Raw genomic sequence first — 19887 nt, 5'->3', positions numbered from 1 at the left:
TGCCAGGACTCTGAAATCATTTCGATTTACGAAATTCGAATTAAAGGTATGGTTTTATATGAAAATAATGTTCAAAAGACTTTTTTGCGAAAATTTTGTATTACGGCGAATTACGAATTATCCGTGTTGTTAACCTTTCTAACGCGGCAACTGACTTTAGTCAGCCTATACGCGCGAGTCATCCGCGCGTCAGCTGACTAAAGTCATTTCGATTTTCGTTTGCCTAGTACTGCTTTCCGCCAGGCGCGAATAATTCGAATATTGATTTAATTTATTCAAAAATCATCCTTCTCTTGACATCTGTCAATGGATAGCCTAAACTTTTGTTCTATCTAATTTAAATAAATATTTTTCGGGAGCGTGTCTTGAATAAAAATATATCAGTCATCGGGCCAATTCAAATTTGCCGCGTATATAGTGTCTTATCGCTTCTTAGTGCATGTGCGCCGAAGACATTTGACTGACGTGTTTGTAACGATACGAGTTTGCGATATAATAAGTTATATTGTTTTTTAGTGATTGAAAAACTATTTGGTGCGTAAACTGTTAAATAGAATATTCGAAAGTTACATTGATCAAAGTGAATTTACAAAATATTTTTACAAAAGGAATGCTTTTGGAGATTGCATTCATTCGCCTATCTGCCAGTATATTATCCGCGAGTTTATAGTTTCGGAAAATAATTTGAACCAGGTGTCATTTAAATATACCTAGAAGTCCGCGATTTAATATGTCTCTTTGGTTATCATTGATTAACATTTTTAAATACTATTTTCTGGTTATAGTATTAGGTGAAACAGACAAAAATTATTTATTTACCCTAGTTATCAGCCATTTATAAAGAAAAGACACGAACACTCAGACGCCCGTTCCCGCATAAATGCGGAAATTGTCGTATTACGCAAACACCAGGTGCCGCGCTACTGAATTTTTATACACTGCGCGGCAAATCATCGTCTGCTGGTGTGAGACAGACACTTGAGAATTATTTTTTTCGTAATACTATTCAAAAGGGTTTGATTCATGACTACTATTTTTTTTATGTAGAATTCTTCTTATATTTATAGTCGAAAATAACTCGAGTTACTTACTATCACGTCATTATAATAAAATAAGAGATTACCTATTCTAGTACCAGGTTATTGAAGTAATATAATAAAAAAAAAACAAATGAACTTGAAAATAAAATTGTGGTGACTATAAAGCATTTAGAAGTGCAAAAAGTGTTTGAAATTTAATATTTTACGAATTGTAATAGGTATTCGAAAAATAAACCATTTTGTTATATAAACTATGTGTCATTCGATTCCATTCAGTTCGGGGTCAATGGTAGGTACAAACCAGGCACTGGTGGTAAGTACATCACTCTCAAATAGCCAGTAGTTCTCAAGGATGATTTATTTATACTCGGCCTGCAGTGCTGCAATGTGTATGCGAGTTCAAACAAAAGTTACACAGTTTGAGATGTCCTGGATGCTATAAAAATGAGTTATTTATGACTGATATTTTTTCAACACACTCAACAAAAATGCTCATAAAAGTCATAAACCATATTATTATTCATTATGTGTATGACATATTTGTCGAAATGGTAGCCGGTAGACTATAAGAATACTGAACTGTTCTTACACTTGTTAATCTGTCATCGACGCATTAGTCCAGCACCATTTCGTAAGTGTCATGGCGCCGCTCGAGTAAGCTGGCATTTTTTCAATGAAGAAGTCTTGTTCGTGATTTCTTATCAGATTTAGGCGACGAATGTTTATTTTTAGAGTCACATAAAATATTAGGTTCTGTCATAATCATTTTTGAACTTGACTCCGATTTTTTACTACTCTATTTGTGTATGTTTGACTGACATTTATTACGATTTATTGATGCTTGAAATCACAACGCGCACTGTTGTACTAAGTCGGGATTCGTAACGCTTAGAAAGGGTTAACGAGGTTTTACTGTACCTTCTTTTTAATTGGCCCTACAATCTAACAGTTCGTCCTACGTAGACAAAGTCGATGCGAACGCGATCGCGACGCGGTTTTAAGTGATATAAAGCGAAACGATGCGAAGCGGCAACATTTTCCAACGTGTCTTGTCACCAGTCGTTATCGCATATTATTCATAATGGGCGGACGCAAGTGTTTTTTATTTGAAAACTCATATTTTAAATACAAAATTTTACAGAAATATCTATCTCAAAGAAATATAACTAATATTATATATTTAGAAAGATACGTTCATGGAGAATTTCATCATTTATATGAAGATATTCAATAAGTATCTGCTGCGCTCCGCGTTCAGTTTGCGCAAAAATATTAAACCAACTGATCGCGTCGCTGAAGCCACGCACCGCTTCGCATCGCCTACCGGGCGTAATCTGCATGTAGGCCACTCATTTGGCACTCCCATGTGTTTCATATTTCCGTGCCGTGTCGCATCGCGTTCACATCGACTTCGCCCACATAAGATGCCGCGTAATGTGGACCTAGGCCACCCCATGAAGAAGGTTTCTTATCAGATTTTTGTTATACAAAAAATGGATGTTACCCTCAGGTTCATACTCTGGGTCGAAACAAATATTTAGAAAAAGTGATTTTGCCAGACCGAACTCAGGACCCATGACTGTAAGCAAACACGTTGGAGATGGCTGAACAGGATATATTATGTACTACAGGGGGTCCTCGTTATCCTAGGGTAATTGGTATTGAAAAAATACCTCTTAAAGCGAATCCACTTAAAATGGGACCAAAATTACTTAATAAATGGTTTTAATTGAGACACGTTTAGAAAAGAAAAAGACACATGAGCAAGACAGGAATAGCGTAGGAATGAGGAATTGAAAGTGACAGTAGTTGACGACTGTGTGGTGCGCTTGTGTTTTTATATTATGTTTTTTTAATTTTTCTGCAAATTCGTAACTGTGGGGACTCAGATAATGAGGACCCCTGTACTTCATATTTTTTACTTTATTACATAAATAATGAGTATTCTCTACTGAAACCTCACTTTACTGTCTCTCATCTCATTCAGAATAATGATGATCACAGAAAGCTCTATTTACTACAATTGTTATAATATAAAATATTGACATGGTTTGTTTTCTAGATCACGTTCCCCGATTCGAAGTAGCCGTTCCAGTCGTCCGCTTTCCTCGCGGAGAAACTCTCCCTCACCTCCTCCGCCCCCTTCTCCACCCATCATCTCCCGAAGACGAGAGCTCTCATCGTCGTCATCACGAAAACACAAACTAAAACACAAGTATTGATATCTCAACTCCCGTCACTTATCGTAGATATCGGTAGTTGTCTATATAATAAGACTAATCGACGACACTAGTTTTGAACAAATTCATAGACGTACCACTGGTGCAGTGCGACGTTTATTTCGTTAAGGTGTGAGGCATTTCACTTAGCTATGGCTCTTATGTTCAGCTCATCGGTACTGCAAATTTCTGCATACTTTCAAGAAATTTTTAAAATAAAATTCATGTCACGTATGCATGATATATCCAGTAAAGTCAAGTGGGAAAGTCTATCAATTTCCTTTTTTAATTTTAGGCAAATGTCAATTGTAATCTGATTGCTAAATTTCAGTTATCAAGACTATCCTTAACCACAAAATCTAAAGGTGATCATGATCATTGAATCATCCTGGGTGATATTACAATATGAGCTGCCGTAAGAGAAACATACTATATCGCGTTGATTATAAGACACTGAAAATGTAGCATAGTGGTACGGTGATAGGGCAGCTCTTGGTGGCACAAAAGACGACATTTTATGGGAAAATGCAAAGATAGCCGCAACTCTTGGGTCGAGAAATCAGAAACTGAATCTTAAGAAGTTTCAGATTCTGTTATTATAGATGTCCATAAATAATATATTATGTACTGCTTTTTATTACTATTGTGCGGCTTTCGTCTTTGTAATAAAGTTTTTATGGTGGTTTGTTGAAATTTTACTGTCAGTATAAGCGTGCCTCTTATAATCAATGCAATACGGTAATAGTGTTCGTCTTATTCGTAATGAACAATGATATGTAGCATAAAAGCTGTGAATATTTATTTCTATCTAGTGATATGAACGTGTTTTTAAATCTGATTTTTTGATACTCTGTCCCTTGTAAATATAAACGATATTATCATACTTGCCTGTAGATATATTTGTAGATAAGAATGTTATGTATTCAATGAAGAATATAAACCCAAAAATATGTACCAGTTTTTTTAATACATAAAACAATTCACATGCATTAATCATTTGTTCAATAGGTACATATTCGTAAATTGAATTGGACTGTGTTATGCATTAAATCGCAGTCTTCAACCTGAATAAGTATAGGAGCTAGCTGTTTTAAAATTTTATATTATCTGGTGAGCTTTACCCACATTAATATAAGTCATATACATACCTACCTATTTAAAACAATTTTATCATTTTTGACTAATTGCAACATTAAAATAAATTAAAGCATTATTTTTTAAGTAAAACCATTAACAATATTTCAATAAAAAAAACAATGAATAGAATAGCATTCACTTTTCTCGTCATTTTTTAAAAATCTGGTTGAGTACCTACATACTTTATGATTTCGTATGTGGATTCAGTCTTCAAGTCTTTCAGTCTGTTTTACTATATGTATTTTTAAACATCTTCATCATAGTGGAAAACAAATCCTACTCATAACTGAAGTAAAATGATGCTTCTCTTTGTAGCAATATTCAAACCAAAATTGGTTACTTTTCTATTAAGATGAAAGGTTATAAGATCACAAGTGATAAACCAGTAAACTCCTATATATTTCACGCTAATTGTTCCCATGGGGTTTGGAATCACCACATAACGATCAAATCAATCCACCAAGAGATTGAGTGTATAAGTGAAGAACACAGCTTTCTTCAGTGACTGTTTTCATTTGGTATTCTTTCATTTGGCAATGACTATTGATATATTAATTGATCAACTAATGGCTCCTGCTTTTTGAATGAAATTATTTAATTTTTTACATTATCTTTTGTAGTTATTAAAATTAATATTCGAAATTGAATTTTTAAATAAATTCATTCCATTATATTTAAAGCTATAATATATTACCAATACATAGTATATATACTGGGATAAAAATAATATGTATTGTTGTACCAATAAAATTCTTATGTCTAAAAGGTGTTAAAAAAAATCTTCTTATACACAGATATAGCCTAAACATTGTTAGCTAGAGACCGACAAGTTCAATGTGAGGCTCAGCGGCAGCCATGCAGTGGAGCCTCACGTTAAATTTGTCGGTCTCTACAAGATAATCTAGCAAAAGTTTTGCAATCGGAAGGGGTTCTTTAACCTTTATTATTTTACAAGTTTATTGATTTGTTTTGTGATATCATAAAGATCTACTATACAATAAAACCTTCATTTAGCAGAACAGAGCATTTTCTGATCATTGAACCGATGTTCTGACATGTAAATGTGATAACATTTAAATATTTTATTTTTAAGAACATATAATTTTTTAGTTATGTTACTTAAAATTATATAATTAAAAACAGATAAATCAACTATTTTGTCATTTTTCAACATACGCGAAATTCGCTAAACCTATATTTAATAACAGACGTCCCATCGCCCGCAATAATCTGTTAAATTGAAGGGGTTATCGCAAGACAATGATATGCCACATAATTATGAATTTGTTGATTTTGAATAAAACCAATTCCCAGGGCATACACTCACGTGTTACTTAAGACACTTTAAAAAAAAAAAAAAAAAAACACAGATGTCTCAATAATTATGATCAATGTGTAGTTCTTACAGATTCAAATTTTGCTATAAAATGGTTATAACAATAATATGATACGCCATGCCAGTCAAAATTGATATCGGTCTCATCCACGCCTTCTGCTCCAAACAGAATAATTAGATGTGAGATATATCAAACATTTTAATGAGGATAGTAATTTTTCCTGTTACAGTGAACGAACAAGAACATTAACTTTCTCATATCTCCAAACTATGTTTCTGTTGCATATTTGTCTTGCAATAATCTTGCGTGAACTTGCATGTTTGTCTTTGAAATAATCTGTTGAATTGAGGTTTTACTGTAATGATATTATCTGATCTAAATGTAACAATTCTGTTGACATACTTCCAATTATCTGAAATTCCTTCAAGCTGTTTTGTAACTGCAATATATTTTGTATTTTAGCAACTAACTACATATTGTTATTTTATCCTTGTTTTAAGTGCAGTGTACATAAATGACAATACACTAAGCTAGATACGTAAATGCGTGTATATCATTGTGTAGGAATACTTTTTTATTTTTACAATGTCCTCATTTAACAAAATATGTTTTTAACAATAAGAACTGCCTTTGTTTTATTTGTATTTAAACTGTTTCTATTATGAGAAATAAAAAGATTATTATCAAAAAAAATATGTATTCTTCCTGTTAAATTAAAGTATCAGAAACCTCAACAGGTTTATGTTTTATTTGGTTGATAAATCTAGCAGTTATCAACGTAAAAAAACCATGAAAGCTATACTTCATAAAATTGTTTATAAGTTTTGTATTTTATAAAGAACGATTGAGGAGATAATAATATTAGTTTAGGTAGTATGTACTTAACTTATACCTCATTGACTTTGAATAGGTATGGTAATGAAAATTTTTTTATATGTAAAGCCTCAATTATATTGAGCTTCTTTACGAGCTGTGTGTTGGCGAATTTATAATCTGCCTGTAAAGTCACCCAGTGTAATCATCGAACAAGCTAACATGTTCGATGATTACACTGGGCGACTTTACACGCAGATTATAAATTCGCCAACAAACAGCTCGTAAAGAAGCTCAATGTAATTGAGGCTTAAGACACCATGATACATCTAATTTGTATATAATTTTTGGCTTAAAACAAATTAGTGTTTTTTCATTTAACCCCCCAGCGTTTCTTAACCTTTTTGATCTGTGACCCAATTTAGGGTAATAATTTTGCTTCGCGACCCTGATAAAATATATAAAATGGCACGTACTGACAAAAAATTATTTTATTTTAATAATACTATACAGTTTTGGTAAACATCTGATCTTATTAATGTGAAGCTAGGCTTTGGATAAGCTTTGAGAGTTCATCAAAGTTTGGTGTTATATTAGACAGGCTGCGTCTTGGGTCTTCTGCTCTTTGTATTCATTCACGTTTTGCCATTGTGGGTAGAATAAATTTTTAAGAACATTACTATAAGCAGACTAATGGTAACAGAGAAGAGAAAGTTGTCTCGAAAGAAATTATTAGTTTTGACCACTGCAATCGCGTGAAACATTAGCATGTATACTATAAATGCTGGCAAAAATATTGTTTTGTTGAGAATATTTCGCAACCCACTAAATATACCAATCAACCCAATTTTGGGTCACGACCTATAGGTTAAGAAACTAATTTAACCGATTCTATGCCTTCCTTTGTTGTAAGAGCTTCGCTCTACATTCAACATGTGTCGTTAAAAATCTGAGGCCTGTCAGTTACTGCCATAGTAATGTGTGAGGCATAGAAAAGGTTAAAACCCTATATGATTGGTATCTTATTTATTTAATGTATTCAAATACATTCTTTCTCACTTATGTGAGAGCCTTCAATCTACAAAACTGAATACATATTATTATATGAATATGGGGGTCGAACCAGGAAAAAGAACGTAAAGGAATAATTGTAAATATTTTATTTTGTTATCTTTCATTATGTAGTACAAAATTCCTTTGGCAATCAATGGCATACAAAACGAGACATTGCTGTCAGAAATCATACATTAAGTAAAAAAACATATTGATTAAAACGATTCATTTTAGACTAGAGGAGAACTTTTAAAAAATGTATAACATATTAGGCATAAAATGAAAGCGAATAAATAAGCAAATTATAAAATTAGATGACACGTGAGGGTGATATTTAAAGGGCATCTGCAAAAACGAAAGACTACTTGGTCTCTTTGGGCTTCTTCTCCACTTTCTTCCGAGGAGGAGGAACTGGAGTCTCCACCTCCGATGAGGCGGCTTCTGCGGTTTCTTCAGGCTTGACCTTGGGGACCACCTTCTTCACCATTTTTTTGACTTTGGGAGCAGGTGCAGGTTCAGCGGCCGGGTCCTTTTCCACAGGCGTCGTGGGGGCGGCAGGGGTCGTGGGTGTCGCAGGGGTAGGGGTTGCCGGCGTCGCAGGTGTTGTAGGTGTCGCCGGTTCTTTGCTGGACTCTGTTTCTTTCGCAGGTATCACAACTTTGGGGGATGCTACTTTTTTAACAGAGGTGGTTCGTTTAGGCTTTTCACAACTTTCAGGAGCTTTTGATTCAGATGCCTTTTCTTCTGTGACTTTTTTTTTAAGAACTCGCTCGGCGGGTTTAGTTGGAGCGGAAACGGGTTCCGGTTCGGGAAGTTTTGTCGACACTGCAGGTTTTTTGCAGACTGGCGCCGGAGCCTCTTCAATGGGAGTTTTCACTTCTGCCGGCTGAGTTACGGCCGGGCAAACTTCTGCGGGTTGTGGGGGAGAGGCTACGGGGGGTAAAATTCCGATTTGAGCGAGGGAAACGAGACCAGGGACGGGAGGAGTATCGGGAATGGAGGTATCGACGCTGAGATCCTTGATGTTTTGCAGAACGGGGGAGCATAGAGGGACAACTGGATCGGAGACGGGTGGGGTGGCGGACGTGACAGTGGGAGAGGAGAGGGCCTCTTCTCGTGCGATGATGCTCTGTGCGATGGTGGCGGCGTCCTCATTTTCCGTGTCGGGGGTCGGCAGCTGTTCGGCTTCGGAAGTCGGCTTCAAATGGCACACCAGCTTCTCTTTGTTGGGTTTTTGAAGTTGGACGGGGGCGGGGAGGGCGCACACGGGAACGTCGACCGGTTCCGCAGGAACCTCGCCTTCTCCCTTCTCCTCCGATGCGGCTGCGCAACACACGGTTTCATTGTCATTATTGGGTTTTCCACACAAATTGGGTTTCTTGATTGATTCAGGCGTTTAGTGGTTGTTGTTAAGTTTTCACAACATGGAACAGGTAGTGTTAGAGCCTGGAACAGAGTTAATGGAAGAGAGAGCTAAGATGTTAGAGCGAAGCGAGCCGAGAGAAATCTGCGGCAGAAAGAGAAGAGGCGAGCTCAAGAGAAGCAGACATCGGGTGCAGTGCGCAACATTCAATACTGAACATATTATACCACACTAAAACATTAGCTGACTAACGTAGAGTGTGACACGTTTTTGGAAGGATGACAACGGTAGATTCGATGTCATGCCACTATTTTGATCATTTTGAATCAATAAATCGCCATGATTGCATATCCATCCAAAACGTGTTGCACTAATATTTTTGGCAGCCTTCCGGAATGTCTATGGAGATTAATTGAATATTAGAGAAACCGGCCATTACAAACAATACATAATTATGTCATTTTAAAAAAAATTATAGAAACTGCTCGCAATATAAATTTTATGAATCAGATTATATTAAAAAGTCACTAAATTAATTAGTTAATATTTTGTATTATAGGTCGTCTTTTTTTAATAATAATTTGGCAATCAAGAAACTCAATGGAGTACCATACATATAACCGGATTAATATTATTTTGCTATTGGTATGAATAAGTGCTACCAAACCAAAAAAGTCATTGTAAGAATATATTATTGAGAATTTCAAATTGAAGAGATATTTTGTCAACTACAACATCACCAAAGATTGCTTCCCCATTAGGTTGAATTCATGTGCAAACTACAAATATTTAGCAGATTACAATACATTCACAATGCACAATCTATTGTTGCCATCTGGATTTACCCGAGTAATATATTATGTAATGAGTTAGATTATTTTTCCCAAGTGTCACACAAAAGCAAGATTCAAACTAAGGGATTACTCAAAAGTACGATAAACAATTCAGATATTATATTAAAGGCAAAAACATTTACTATTTATACATGCTTACATTGTCTTCGTATTAATACTTGAATGGATTTGTATACAAAGGCGATGGGGATAACAGAATAATAAATTGAGTTTACTCATTTCCATCTGCAGAAAAAGACATTCCATTTAAACGGGTATACAAAATTATGGGTTCAATCCATTTCATTTGCAAGGGGTAAAATAATGACAGTAAAAATAACGGTGGATGCAAAGGATTTAAACTACACAAAAATGATTCGATTTACAATCGCAAGATCCACCACAAAGCCTTATGATTAGAGCGTCTTTTTCTGAAAATAAAAAGAGAAATTTTCGCTGTAATGTTTTCTATTAAGCATGTAGAGTCGGGCGATCTAAGAAGAGAGATGAAGAAGAAGAAAGTTGGGCGGGGGAAAGTGAAAAGTTACCTGCACTATCAGAGCTGCGTCTCTTCGGCGGCTTCCTCGCGCGCTGAATGGGATAATCAAAGGGAAACGTCATTTAATATTAATAAAGTCTGCATCGAGTAAAAGTTAAGACAGTTAAAAGGGTGGCCGGACTATTTAACATTTCAGCGATCGCACAATCCATCCAAGACACCCGACAAAAGTTCATGCTACGGAACTGCTGTTAAGAATACACTCCCTGAACACCCCCGGAGGCAACATACACCCGATCAATTTACTCATGTAAGGAAATTATCCAATCAAAACATCAGACTATATTATTAATAATAATTTAAAGTATCTGATTTATTAAACTTTTACACATTTTGGAAAAAATCAATTTTTTTGACTAATTTATGAGTGTTATGTTTATGGCATTATTTATGATATGATACCGAGGTGTCATTCTGTTTTAAATTAGAGTAAATGACTTATAGCCCCAGAAATGGAAACATTACCAATGCCTTTATGAATGAATGTTTCTTTGATAATGATTACATAGAACATTTATGGCATTTTATAAACCGATTGAAACTACACCGAAAAAAGGTTCACTTAAAGGGGACATGCTCGTCGAAGGTCAAAATTGAGTTTTTATTGTATTTTCAAACCATGATCCTGGACGATCCTTAAACGTTGTAGATAATCTATTTATATAATTTTGAAGCCTTATTATCCTTTATAGTTATTTTAAACATTTGATGACTGCATAAAGTATTTTTGTTACATAAAATAGTATTCTTTTAAACCTCTCGCTCTAATGTTTTAGAATATAGTCATATTTCGGTACATAACTGTGCAGTGGTGTTAAGATTTTTTACGTTTATTAATTTTTAAACGCATTTATGAAACCATTAGTATAATTTATTACGAGATAATTTTTGTAAAATATTCACGATAAAAAATTATATTGATAATCTCTGTGATCCCAAATTTGACAAGAATTAGGCATTTTATTATTCAAAAAATCCGCAAGATTAACACATTTGAAGATAATTCTAAAGATACTTATTATAAGCTATGTCTTTGACCATTCAAGTGTGATAAACAGCTTATGAATAATAATTGCTTTATAATAATTATTGACCTAAGAATAAGGTAGTGTTTTTTTGAAATACGCCATTTCTTTTGTCATTCCCTAGTGGTTAAGCTACAACATACGGCCGTAGCCATAAATTGACAAACTATAAACTATAATTAAAGTAGGGAGTAAAATTATGTTAACGCGCGTGTTTGAACATGTACCTAACCGAATTTTTTTTTAAACGGTACATGTTCAAACACGCGCGTCAATATCATTTTACTCCCTACTTCAATTATAGTGTGAAAATTTATGGCTACTGCCGTATGTTGTAGCTTAACCACTGGGGAATGACAAAATAAATGGCGTATTTCAAAAAAACAATACCTTATTCTTAGGTCAATAATTATTATAAAGCAATCATTATTCATAAGATGTTTATCACACTTGAATGGTCAAAAACATAGCTTATAAAAAGTATCTTTAGAATTATCTTCAAATGTGTTAATCTTGCCGAGTTTTTGAATAATAAAATGCCTAATTCTTGTCAAATTTGGGATCACAGAGATTATCAATATAATTTTTTATCGTGAATATTTTACAAAAATTATCTCATAATAAATTATACTAATGGTTTCATAAATGCGTTTAAAAATTAATAAACGTAAAAAATCTTAACACCACTGCACAGTTATGTACCGAAATATGACTATATTCTAAAACATTAGAGCGAGAGGTTTAAAAGAATACTATTTTATGTAACAAAAATACGTTATGCAGTCATCAAATGTTTAAAATAACTATAAAGGATAATAAGGCTTCCAAATTATATAAATAGATTATCTACAACGTTTAAGGAGTGTCCAGGATCATGGATTGAAAATACAATAAAAACTCAATTTTGACCTACGACGAGCACGTGGGCCGTTAATTATTTGTCGATGGTTAAACAATTCGAAACATAGTTATTCCATCTTTAGATATTGTTTTGTTAATAATACATACCTAATTATTTACTTCTGGTTGCAGTCAATAATCAATTAAGATAAATAGGTTTTCTTAATTTGAATACTTACATAAAATTTAGAATTTGTAATAATAGTTTTGAAATGCTATGTTTCAAGTTGAAATACCTAAGGGCCCTATGCATAGTAGTGATTTAAATAAGTCGGCGATTTTCGAATAACTAAGAATTAATGGTCTATAATGTCATGGGTCCCAGGTTCGAATCCTGGGTGCAAATACACATCAGTTTTTCAATAAGTGGCTAACATCCATTTCTCGTAAAAACAAAAATCTGTTAATACAAGCCATCCTTTGGAGACCCATATGATCCTGTTAGGATCGGAGGTTAGGACGAGTGGCATTGATCATTGTAATAAAAGTGACAACCGCTGTCAAATAATCACATTTTGTTAACAGAAATGGTATACAGTAATAACCTCGAAGTTAGATACAGTAATAACGCGATAGATGGGTCTGACGAAAATCGCTTAAGTCGAATTCGCGGAAGTTGGGGTACAACTTTGCAAATAAATACATATAAATTTTGTTTCATCGACTAATAAAAACACTAGTTTAGAAGAAAAATATTTAATAAAATTGGAGTTCTTTGTACATCAGTATGTACAAAATATTAAAAAAATAAATGAATTACGTAAAATAGTTATTTCGATGCTGATGGCTTCATAAAATCTAAGAAATTCGTTTGATGACGCAATGCTTTCTTTTTTTCATGCAGAATTTCTTCATAGCTAGCTAATTTTTTTTTATTCTTTGCTTTGTAGCTATAGCCATAACGCATTCTTCGTTGGAGTCTATGTTTTCTAAAATTTGTAAGCCCGTTTCAATTGAGCTGAGACCTTCTATCAAGCTTGTAATTGCCAAGTGCTTTTTTTGTGGAACTGAAGGTGGTGAAGTATTACTGTATATAATTTTTGACAAAGATGATTAAATTGAGTACGATTATCTAAGCAAAAACCTACCAAATAGGAGTGAATAGTTTGCAAACATTTATTCGAATAATTACCATTGATTGTCAATTAAATATATATTGATAATTTCCATAAAATCATGATTTAAAAAATGAAAACACTTCTAATCGTGGGAAGTGATGTTGCCATGTTAGTTACTGTTTTTACATATCTATCATTACACTTTCATCTATCCGTAGCGTAGTTAATTTTACATGACATCGTCGTTCTATGCATTAGGCCCTAATTGAATTCAGCTAATCGAAGCGGTTAAGCGGTTTTAAGTGCCTTTTGTCGGTTTTGTTGACTATAATTTTTGCCGCCGTGAAGTGATAGAAAAGTTTGCCTCGCAGGGTGAATTAAACAGTAGAATCTATATGAAAAATTGTTCTTCACAAAATTACATCAGCAAAAGCTCACAAAAACTCACAGCCACACAGAAATATAGTCACGAGAATGGATACGTACCTTGCGGCTCGGGTTCGGGATCCGATGGGACAGAAGATGTGACAGAGGACACTGTGGTGCCACTAAGGGACAGGTCGCTACTCAGTGATTCGGGTGCGGCCGGCTTTCCCGCCACCTTCTCCCAAGAATCTCCGGATGCCGCGCTTGAGGCTTCTGAGGGCACTTCTTTCACAAGAGGGCACGGGCACGGGCACACAGCTACCTCTACAGGGGCAGCTTCTACAGGCACGGCCTCTATGGGGGCAGCTTCTACAGGCGCAATCTCCACTGGAGCCGGAGCAGGAGTTTGAATGGGTTCAGCTGGGGGAGGCGCCGATTCTACGGGGCAAGATGATAGGACGGGGGCAATTACAGGTTCCACAGGAATAGGAGTAGCGGGGGTTTCGATGACAGCGGGGGCTGGAGCTGGGGCTGGGGCCGGTTCAGGTTGCGGTGGAGGGGCGGCGGCCTCGGTAGGGCCAGAGAGGGTCTGAGAGATTTTGGCCCAGATGTTGTCGAATGCGTCAGCCCCCATGTAGTCGATGTTGCCTGCCTCCCAGCCCTGGCGGCGAAGGTGCTCCTCCACGGCAGCGGACTGCTGCGAGGCTCCGATGGTCAGCTGAGAGAGGGCTCCTGCCACACCCGCCTGAAAGTAAACGCCCCGATCAAAACTCCCGTTGGCAGTCGATTCAATGGGGTTCGAATATATCTCAGAGAATATCATACAGATGTATCTGCGCAATGTTGCTACATAATGACCGAACAGTCGTCAGTTCTCAGCATGCTTCTTAAGTGTCCTCCGAGTCAGTGCATAATAAAATTTTCGATGCGGTAAGCGGGTAGTCAGTTACTTTGTACCATTGTTATCAAATAGATTAATTTAGAAATACTTACGGGAAAGTGGTCACCAATGCATATCATATTTAAAAAATTTTCGATTACTTTACATTGAAATAAGTAAATCAGGAGGTTTCTCAAGCCCCGGTTACCCCGCATTCCGGATTCGCTCAAGCTGGTGAATATAACATTGACAAGGTAGATTTCTTAAACTCGATAAATATTACATTGTTTTAGAAAAGCATTGAGGAGGAAATGAAATTAAGGGGGCAGTTAACATTCATTAGCAGAAAAAGTTTAGTGAATTAATCAAACCAAAAAGTGTGCAAAGTTAGACAGTAAAGTTAAAGGTCAATAATCATGAAAAGCGGCAAGTCTGCCTTGATCTTACTTAACGTAATGAAAGTGTGGGAGGGCAAGGCGAGACCCACCTGCGGGCGAGGAGCTTCTTCGGGCTCAGGGGAGGGGGAGGGGGCGGGGGGCGACTCCTGGTGCGAGCATCTTTTACCCCCGCTCTCCGCCACTGTCCGGTGAAGAAGATAGAAGTTGTCATAGGGGTGGCGGGGGCGCACCTCTTCCACGGGAGGACGGACCGCTTCCACCAATTCTTCTTCATCGCTGGAACTTTCACATTCATAGCCCTCATCGTCAGGATGCCTGTGTGAGGCCACCTCTGACGGAGTGTACTCTGACAGGATTTCGCTGGAGACTGTGCCACAGTGCGACCCGCCTGCACCACATTGGCCGCTCTGACATTCATCCTCTTCTGGAGTATACTTCTCATACCACGGAGTGTGAACGTAAACGGGGGTCTGAACCGTCTCCGCGGGTATGGGTTCCTTCTCGCCCTCATCTGAGTGGTAACTGTCGTCATTCTGTTGCGGTTGGACAGGGTGGTCGGGCGGCGAGCGGTAATGGTCCCACGGGTCGTAGTGGTCGTCGGAACGGGGCTGAGCCGCGGGAGGGAGGTCGGGGGAGGCGGGTCTGTGCCAGGGAAAGAGAAGGGAGGATTCGCTCGGGGAGGGGGGGCGGTAGTAGCGCTCCGAGTTCTCCTCGCCGACCTCGAGCCTCGCCTGCCATCGGGTCAGTCAAAATGCGCATGCACACATATAACAGTATTAAAACAGTGTTAGATAACAGGAAATGTGAGCAATAGACAACGACAGAATCGTTTCAAGAGCAAAGAATGATATAAGCTTCGACATTGCTTTAGTTTATAACAAAGACACTCGGTAAACTAGCCATATCATCGATGTATATTGTTTCATGACTGATACAAACAAAAATAATTTTAATCTGTTCAAATCATTAACCAATTTCTTTGATAAATTTAATACATATATTCAAAGAGTAATTGTATAAACAAAGTAATCGACACTTATATTCCTACACCTCAGAAGCACACTATGTTAAAAAAAAGTAGTAGAGAAAATTGTTAATGTCGTGAAATGAAACCAGTCTTGGAAGATAGATGTGAAATAATGACTATAAATAAAAATATTTAACAAACATAATTTTGTCTTTTTACTAAGAATTATCGAGTGACTTGAAAGGAATTGATTTTAGGATTACATACAACTATTTCTTCCTAATAGATTGTTATTCGCAACCTAAGATTCGCTTTTCAGTATCATCACTTAACACATTGTACTTCTGGGATCTATTGATTTTCAACAGTTTGAACTACAGGGAAGAAGTTGCATAATTAAGTGCAGTAAATAAAAACATCCATGCGGTGCTCAAAGGGTGCAAAAAAAAACCACAAAAACTATAATACATTCCACAATCAAAACATTAATTATTTGGTAATCAAGAATAAGTTATGATTTGTATTTACAGTGTTAAATTAATTGTTACAATATTAAAATAATTCATTAAACTGTAAAGAATAAAAATAAAAGAAATTATATTGTGCACAGGGGAGAATGTTAAGTGATAAATGATTAAAGTGATTAACCTTTCACAGAGAACGCCATGTCGTTCCCGGTAGGCCTTCAAATAATTACGGTAATGTTTCTGAAGAATTCTCGACTTACCCTAGGTCCACAGCAAACCACTATTTCTTGTGAGGGCTGCATGAAAATTTTAATACTACCGTTAAGCCTATTCCACCGGACGACTGTCGGCAATGTCATATATCTTTGTAAGTCTTGAATTGCACTTACAATGTAACTCTATCTTTTAGCAATAACCACAGTGACCACTATGCAAAAGAACTCTATGTAATTCGATACTGACAGTGGGTATTAATTTCTATTGTGACGTCTGTCTTATGAAGCATATCGAGAGCTTAATGTCAAATAATATTACATCAAAAATTTGTTGCTAAGAGGTTAAGGAAATATTTTTTGCACTGAGGCCAGGTCTTGTTTGTAATAGTAATCATATTACCTATAATAGTCATATATGTACATATTATATCAGGAGTAGATTTAACCAGAGCACTAATTGGGGTCCCTTAGATTTATATTTCAAACAAAATTTTCTACATTAAGAATTTCTAATTTCTTAGTTACACAATTTTTAAATGGACTTAATAATAATATCTACTGTGGAGGTAGAGAGGTTACTCATTAATTTTTAATGCTCTTATTTTTTGATTCATTACTACACATTATTTATTATGTACACATAAAATGTCATATTTCAATATGAATTTTAATGATTCCTTTCTTTTCAGCAATTCCATAACTAATGTATTAATTACCTACTCTATGGAGGGCATTGTCACAAACCGTGTTAACTATTTCTACAACTAATTTTGTTTCCTTTTTGTAAGCCTTCAGTACCTAACATCAAATATATTTTTTTGTTTGTGTTTTCAATTGCAATCATGATTAATTATTTGCATTTTTCTCAATACTCGTAAAAACGAGTCATAATTCGAGAGACGATAATAATTCTAGACAATATTAAATGTGAATGCCCATATGATCTTATTAATATCGGACATGGTCGAAAAAAAAATTAACATTTCTTTACCGTAGGAATTCACTTTTTTCAGTTTCATAATACCAATTAACTGAATATGAAGGATTTGGCTATTTTTGTGTAATATATTTTGGTTTTGGAGACCCCTGCGCCGCACAGAGAAATAATGATAAATCTGGCCCTGACATATGAGGCGTCTAATTACAAAAAGCGACAAGTCCACAATTCAATATTTTCGGGAAACAACGTTTTTATGTTTCAAGCTTCAATTATTTGTTTTAACGTAAGATTATTTTTTCCGTTGTAAAAATTAGAACCAAATGGCAATTTGTTTCAGCCGATAAACTCTTAAATGTAATAAATATAGGCAAAATAAAATTGGACATAGCGCTATTTGTACTTCACTTTTTCATTTACTCCGCATAAGGCACATATTTCCGTGGTACTGTCATGCGTTTACCAGATGTTACAGCATGGGAGACGCCCTTATCAATATTAAACGTTCCCTTATTGGTTGACTTAAACACGCGCGAAATCAACCAAGCTTTAAATAATATGAAACACGGACTTGGCGCTTTTTGTAATAAATCGATACCTAAAATATTTTTTTTCGAAGGGTTATGTCACGTTTTGGAATTTATAGATCAATACATACTGTGTAAAATTATACAAAGAATACGTGCGTATTTTTTTCTCGATTTTGACCAAATGTGGACTTATCGCTTTTTGGAATTAGACACCTCATATAACAGACTCTTGATTATAAAAACATCACTATTACGATAAATACAGATTTTCATACTGTCTGATGACTAATGCTGGAAAATATTCATGGCATAAAAGTCAGGAAACATTTCAAAATTCTTGATAATCTAGATTACTTCTAGATAATGAATCGTATAAATATACACAGAACTTTCTTCATAGTGATATGTCATTGAATATTACTTTCTCAATATGTTAAAGGTTTGCTATTCAATAATTTACTGTAAACCGATACATACTCTTATCATTTAAAAAATTGATTTACAAATTGTCATCAGTGGCAAAGACTCGATACTAAGTGAATACATATATTTTTACATTTTCGAAGCATTGACTTATTTATTGTCCCATACGTAAATAACGAAATTACTACAACATGATAAACTAGCGCCACCTGTAAAAACTATCACATTATTGAGACTAATTTTATTGCAACTAATATTTGTATGAATATAAGTTATTAGCACCGTATTTTGGAGAAGTATGAAAGATCAATTTCTATGACTGAACTGAACATAATAGAATAAATTAAATTATTGTGCGTTATTATATACTGCATTAGTATTATAACTGCATTGAAGTGTGTATCATTAGTCATTCATCATTTCATTTATCTCCATTTAACGAGTAGTTCTCACCACTACATTTCATAAAAATTCGATGACAATATAGCTGAGGTGTGCTAAGCTCAATTTATGAATGCTGTCAGGTTTGAATATAAAATATGGATTTCTATTATGATGCAATTACCATAGCTGCGTCAAGTGAGGGGTGGACATTCTCCAGGAAGATGTCCCACCAATACTGGAGAGGGGCTTGCAGGTGACCGGTTTCTGACACGCTGCGGGAAGCCCAGTTAAAGCTCTGTAACCATGGCTTTACGTTTCCAATGAAATGAATAATTTTCATACCACTTCCATACCTAAAATAATACACACCGAATCAAAACAGTTTCCTATTGACCAAACCTGATACATATAAAGTAAAATAATAAGTAAACTTATTCTTATAGATGTATTTGTTAGCGTCTATGAGTATTGAGTGCAGAAAAAACATAAGATATTACATTATAGTACACTGTTGAGACCAGTATTATGATACGGATCAGAGACGTGAATATTAACAGTTAGTGACTCCTAGAAGCTACAGGTATTTGAGGGCTGAATCTTGCAAAAGATATTTGGCCAAATCTACGAGGATGGTATCTGACGATGTTGCTATAATCACGATCCCTTAAACACTTTGATGAGTCTGACAATGTCAAATATCAGATCCCAATGTTTGCGATGAGCATTTATAGGCACAGACAAAGAGCCTCAAATGTAACGTTCCAGAAGGAAAATGGTGTGTGGGAAGACCATGACTTAGGTGGCTTGATGGTCTACGAAGAGACTTGTGAGCACTAGGAGTGGTCTGCTTGAGGCAGGCAAGGTCCATCCCAGAGTGTGGATGAGCATGTGACATTTTTAACACAAACTTTAAACAGTTAATATGCCTGCAGGTCATAATATTATATTACCTTAATACTTCCAAGTAACTAATTATTACAAAT

At 35.5% G+C, this 19887-nt stretch overlaps 2 protein-coding genes across 2 annotated transcripts in view; one reads left to right on the top strand and one right to left on the bottom strand.

Annotated features, from left to right (window-relative positions):
• The window catches only part of LOC147072586 (U2 snRNP-associated SURP motif-containing protein), a 28915-nt gene extending 24365 nt beyond the window's left edge, over positions 1 to 4550 (top strand). Inside the window, exon 20 of the mRNA XM_085946976.1 lies at positions 3103 to 4550. Within this exon, the coding sequence (XP_085803102.1) occupies positions 3103 to 3262 (160 nt within the window). The 3' untranslated portion in view covers positions 3263 to 4550. The remainder of the gene's footprint in view (positions 1 to 3102) is intronic.
• A 3139-nt stretch (positions 4551 to 7689) lies between these two features.
• The window catches only part of Gyg (glycogenin 1), a 60434-nt gene continuing 48236 nt past the window's right edge, over positions 7690 to 19887 (bottom strand). Inside the window, exons 6-9 of the mRNA XM_085946975.1 lie at positions 19086 to 19257; positions 15071 to 15712; positions 13824 to 14448; positions 7690 to 8922 (exon numbers count right to left, since the gene is read on the bottom strand). Coding sequence (XP_085803101.1) covers positions 7961 to 8922; positions 13824 to 14448; positions 15071 to 15712; positions 19086 to 19257 — 2401 coding nt within the window. The 3' untranslated portion in view covers positions 7690 to 7960. The remainder of the gene's footprint in view (positions 8923 to 13823; positions 14449 to 15070; positions 15713 to 19085; positions 19258 to 19887) is intronic.

Source organism: Rhyacophila brunnea, unplaced genomic scaffold (assembly GCF_057557595.1).
Source record: "Rhyacophila brunnea isolate RB1 unplaced genomic scaffold, BYU_Rbru_1.0 scaffold_2, whole genome shotgun sequence".
Classification (NCBI taxonomy): domain Eukaryota; kingdom Metazoa; phylum Arthropoda; class Insecta; order Trichoptera; family Rhyacophilidae; genus Rhyacophila; species Rhyacophila brunnea.
This window is presented reverse-complemented; position numbering and strand designations above follow the sequence as displayed.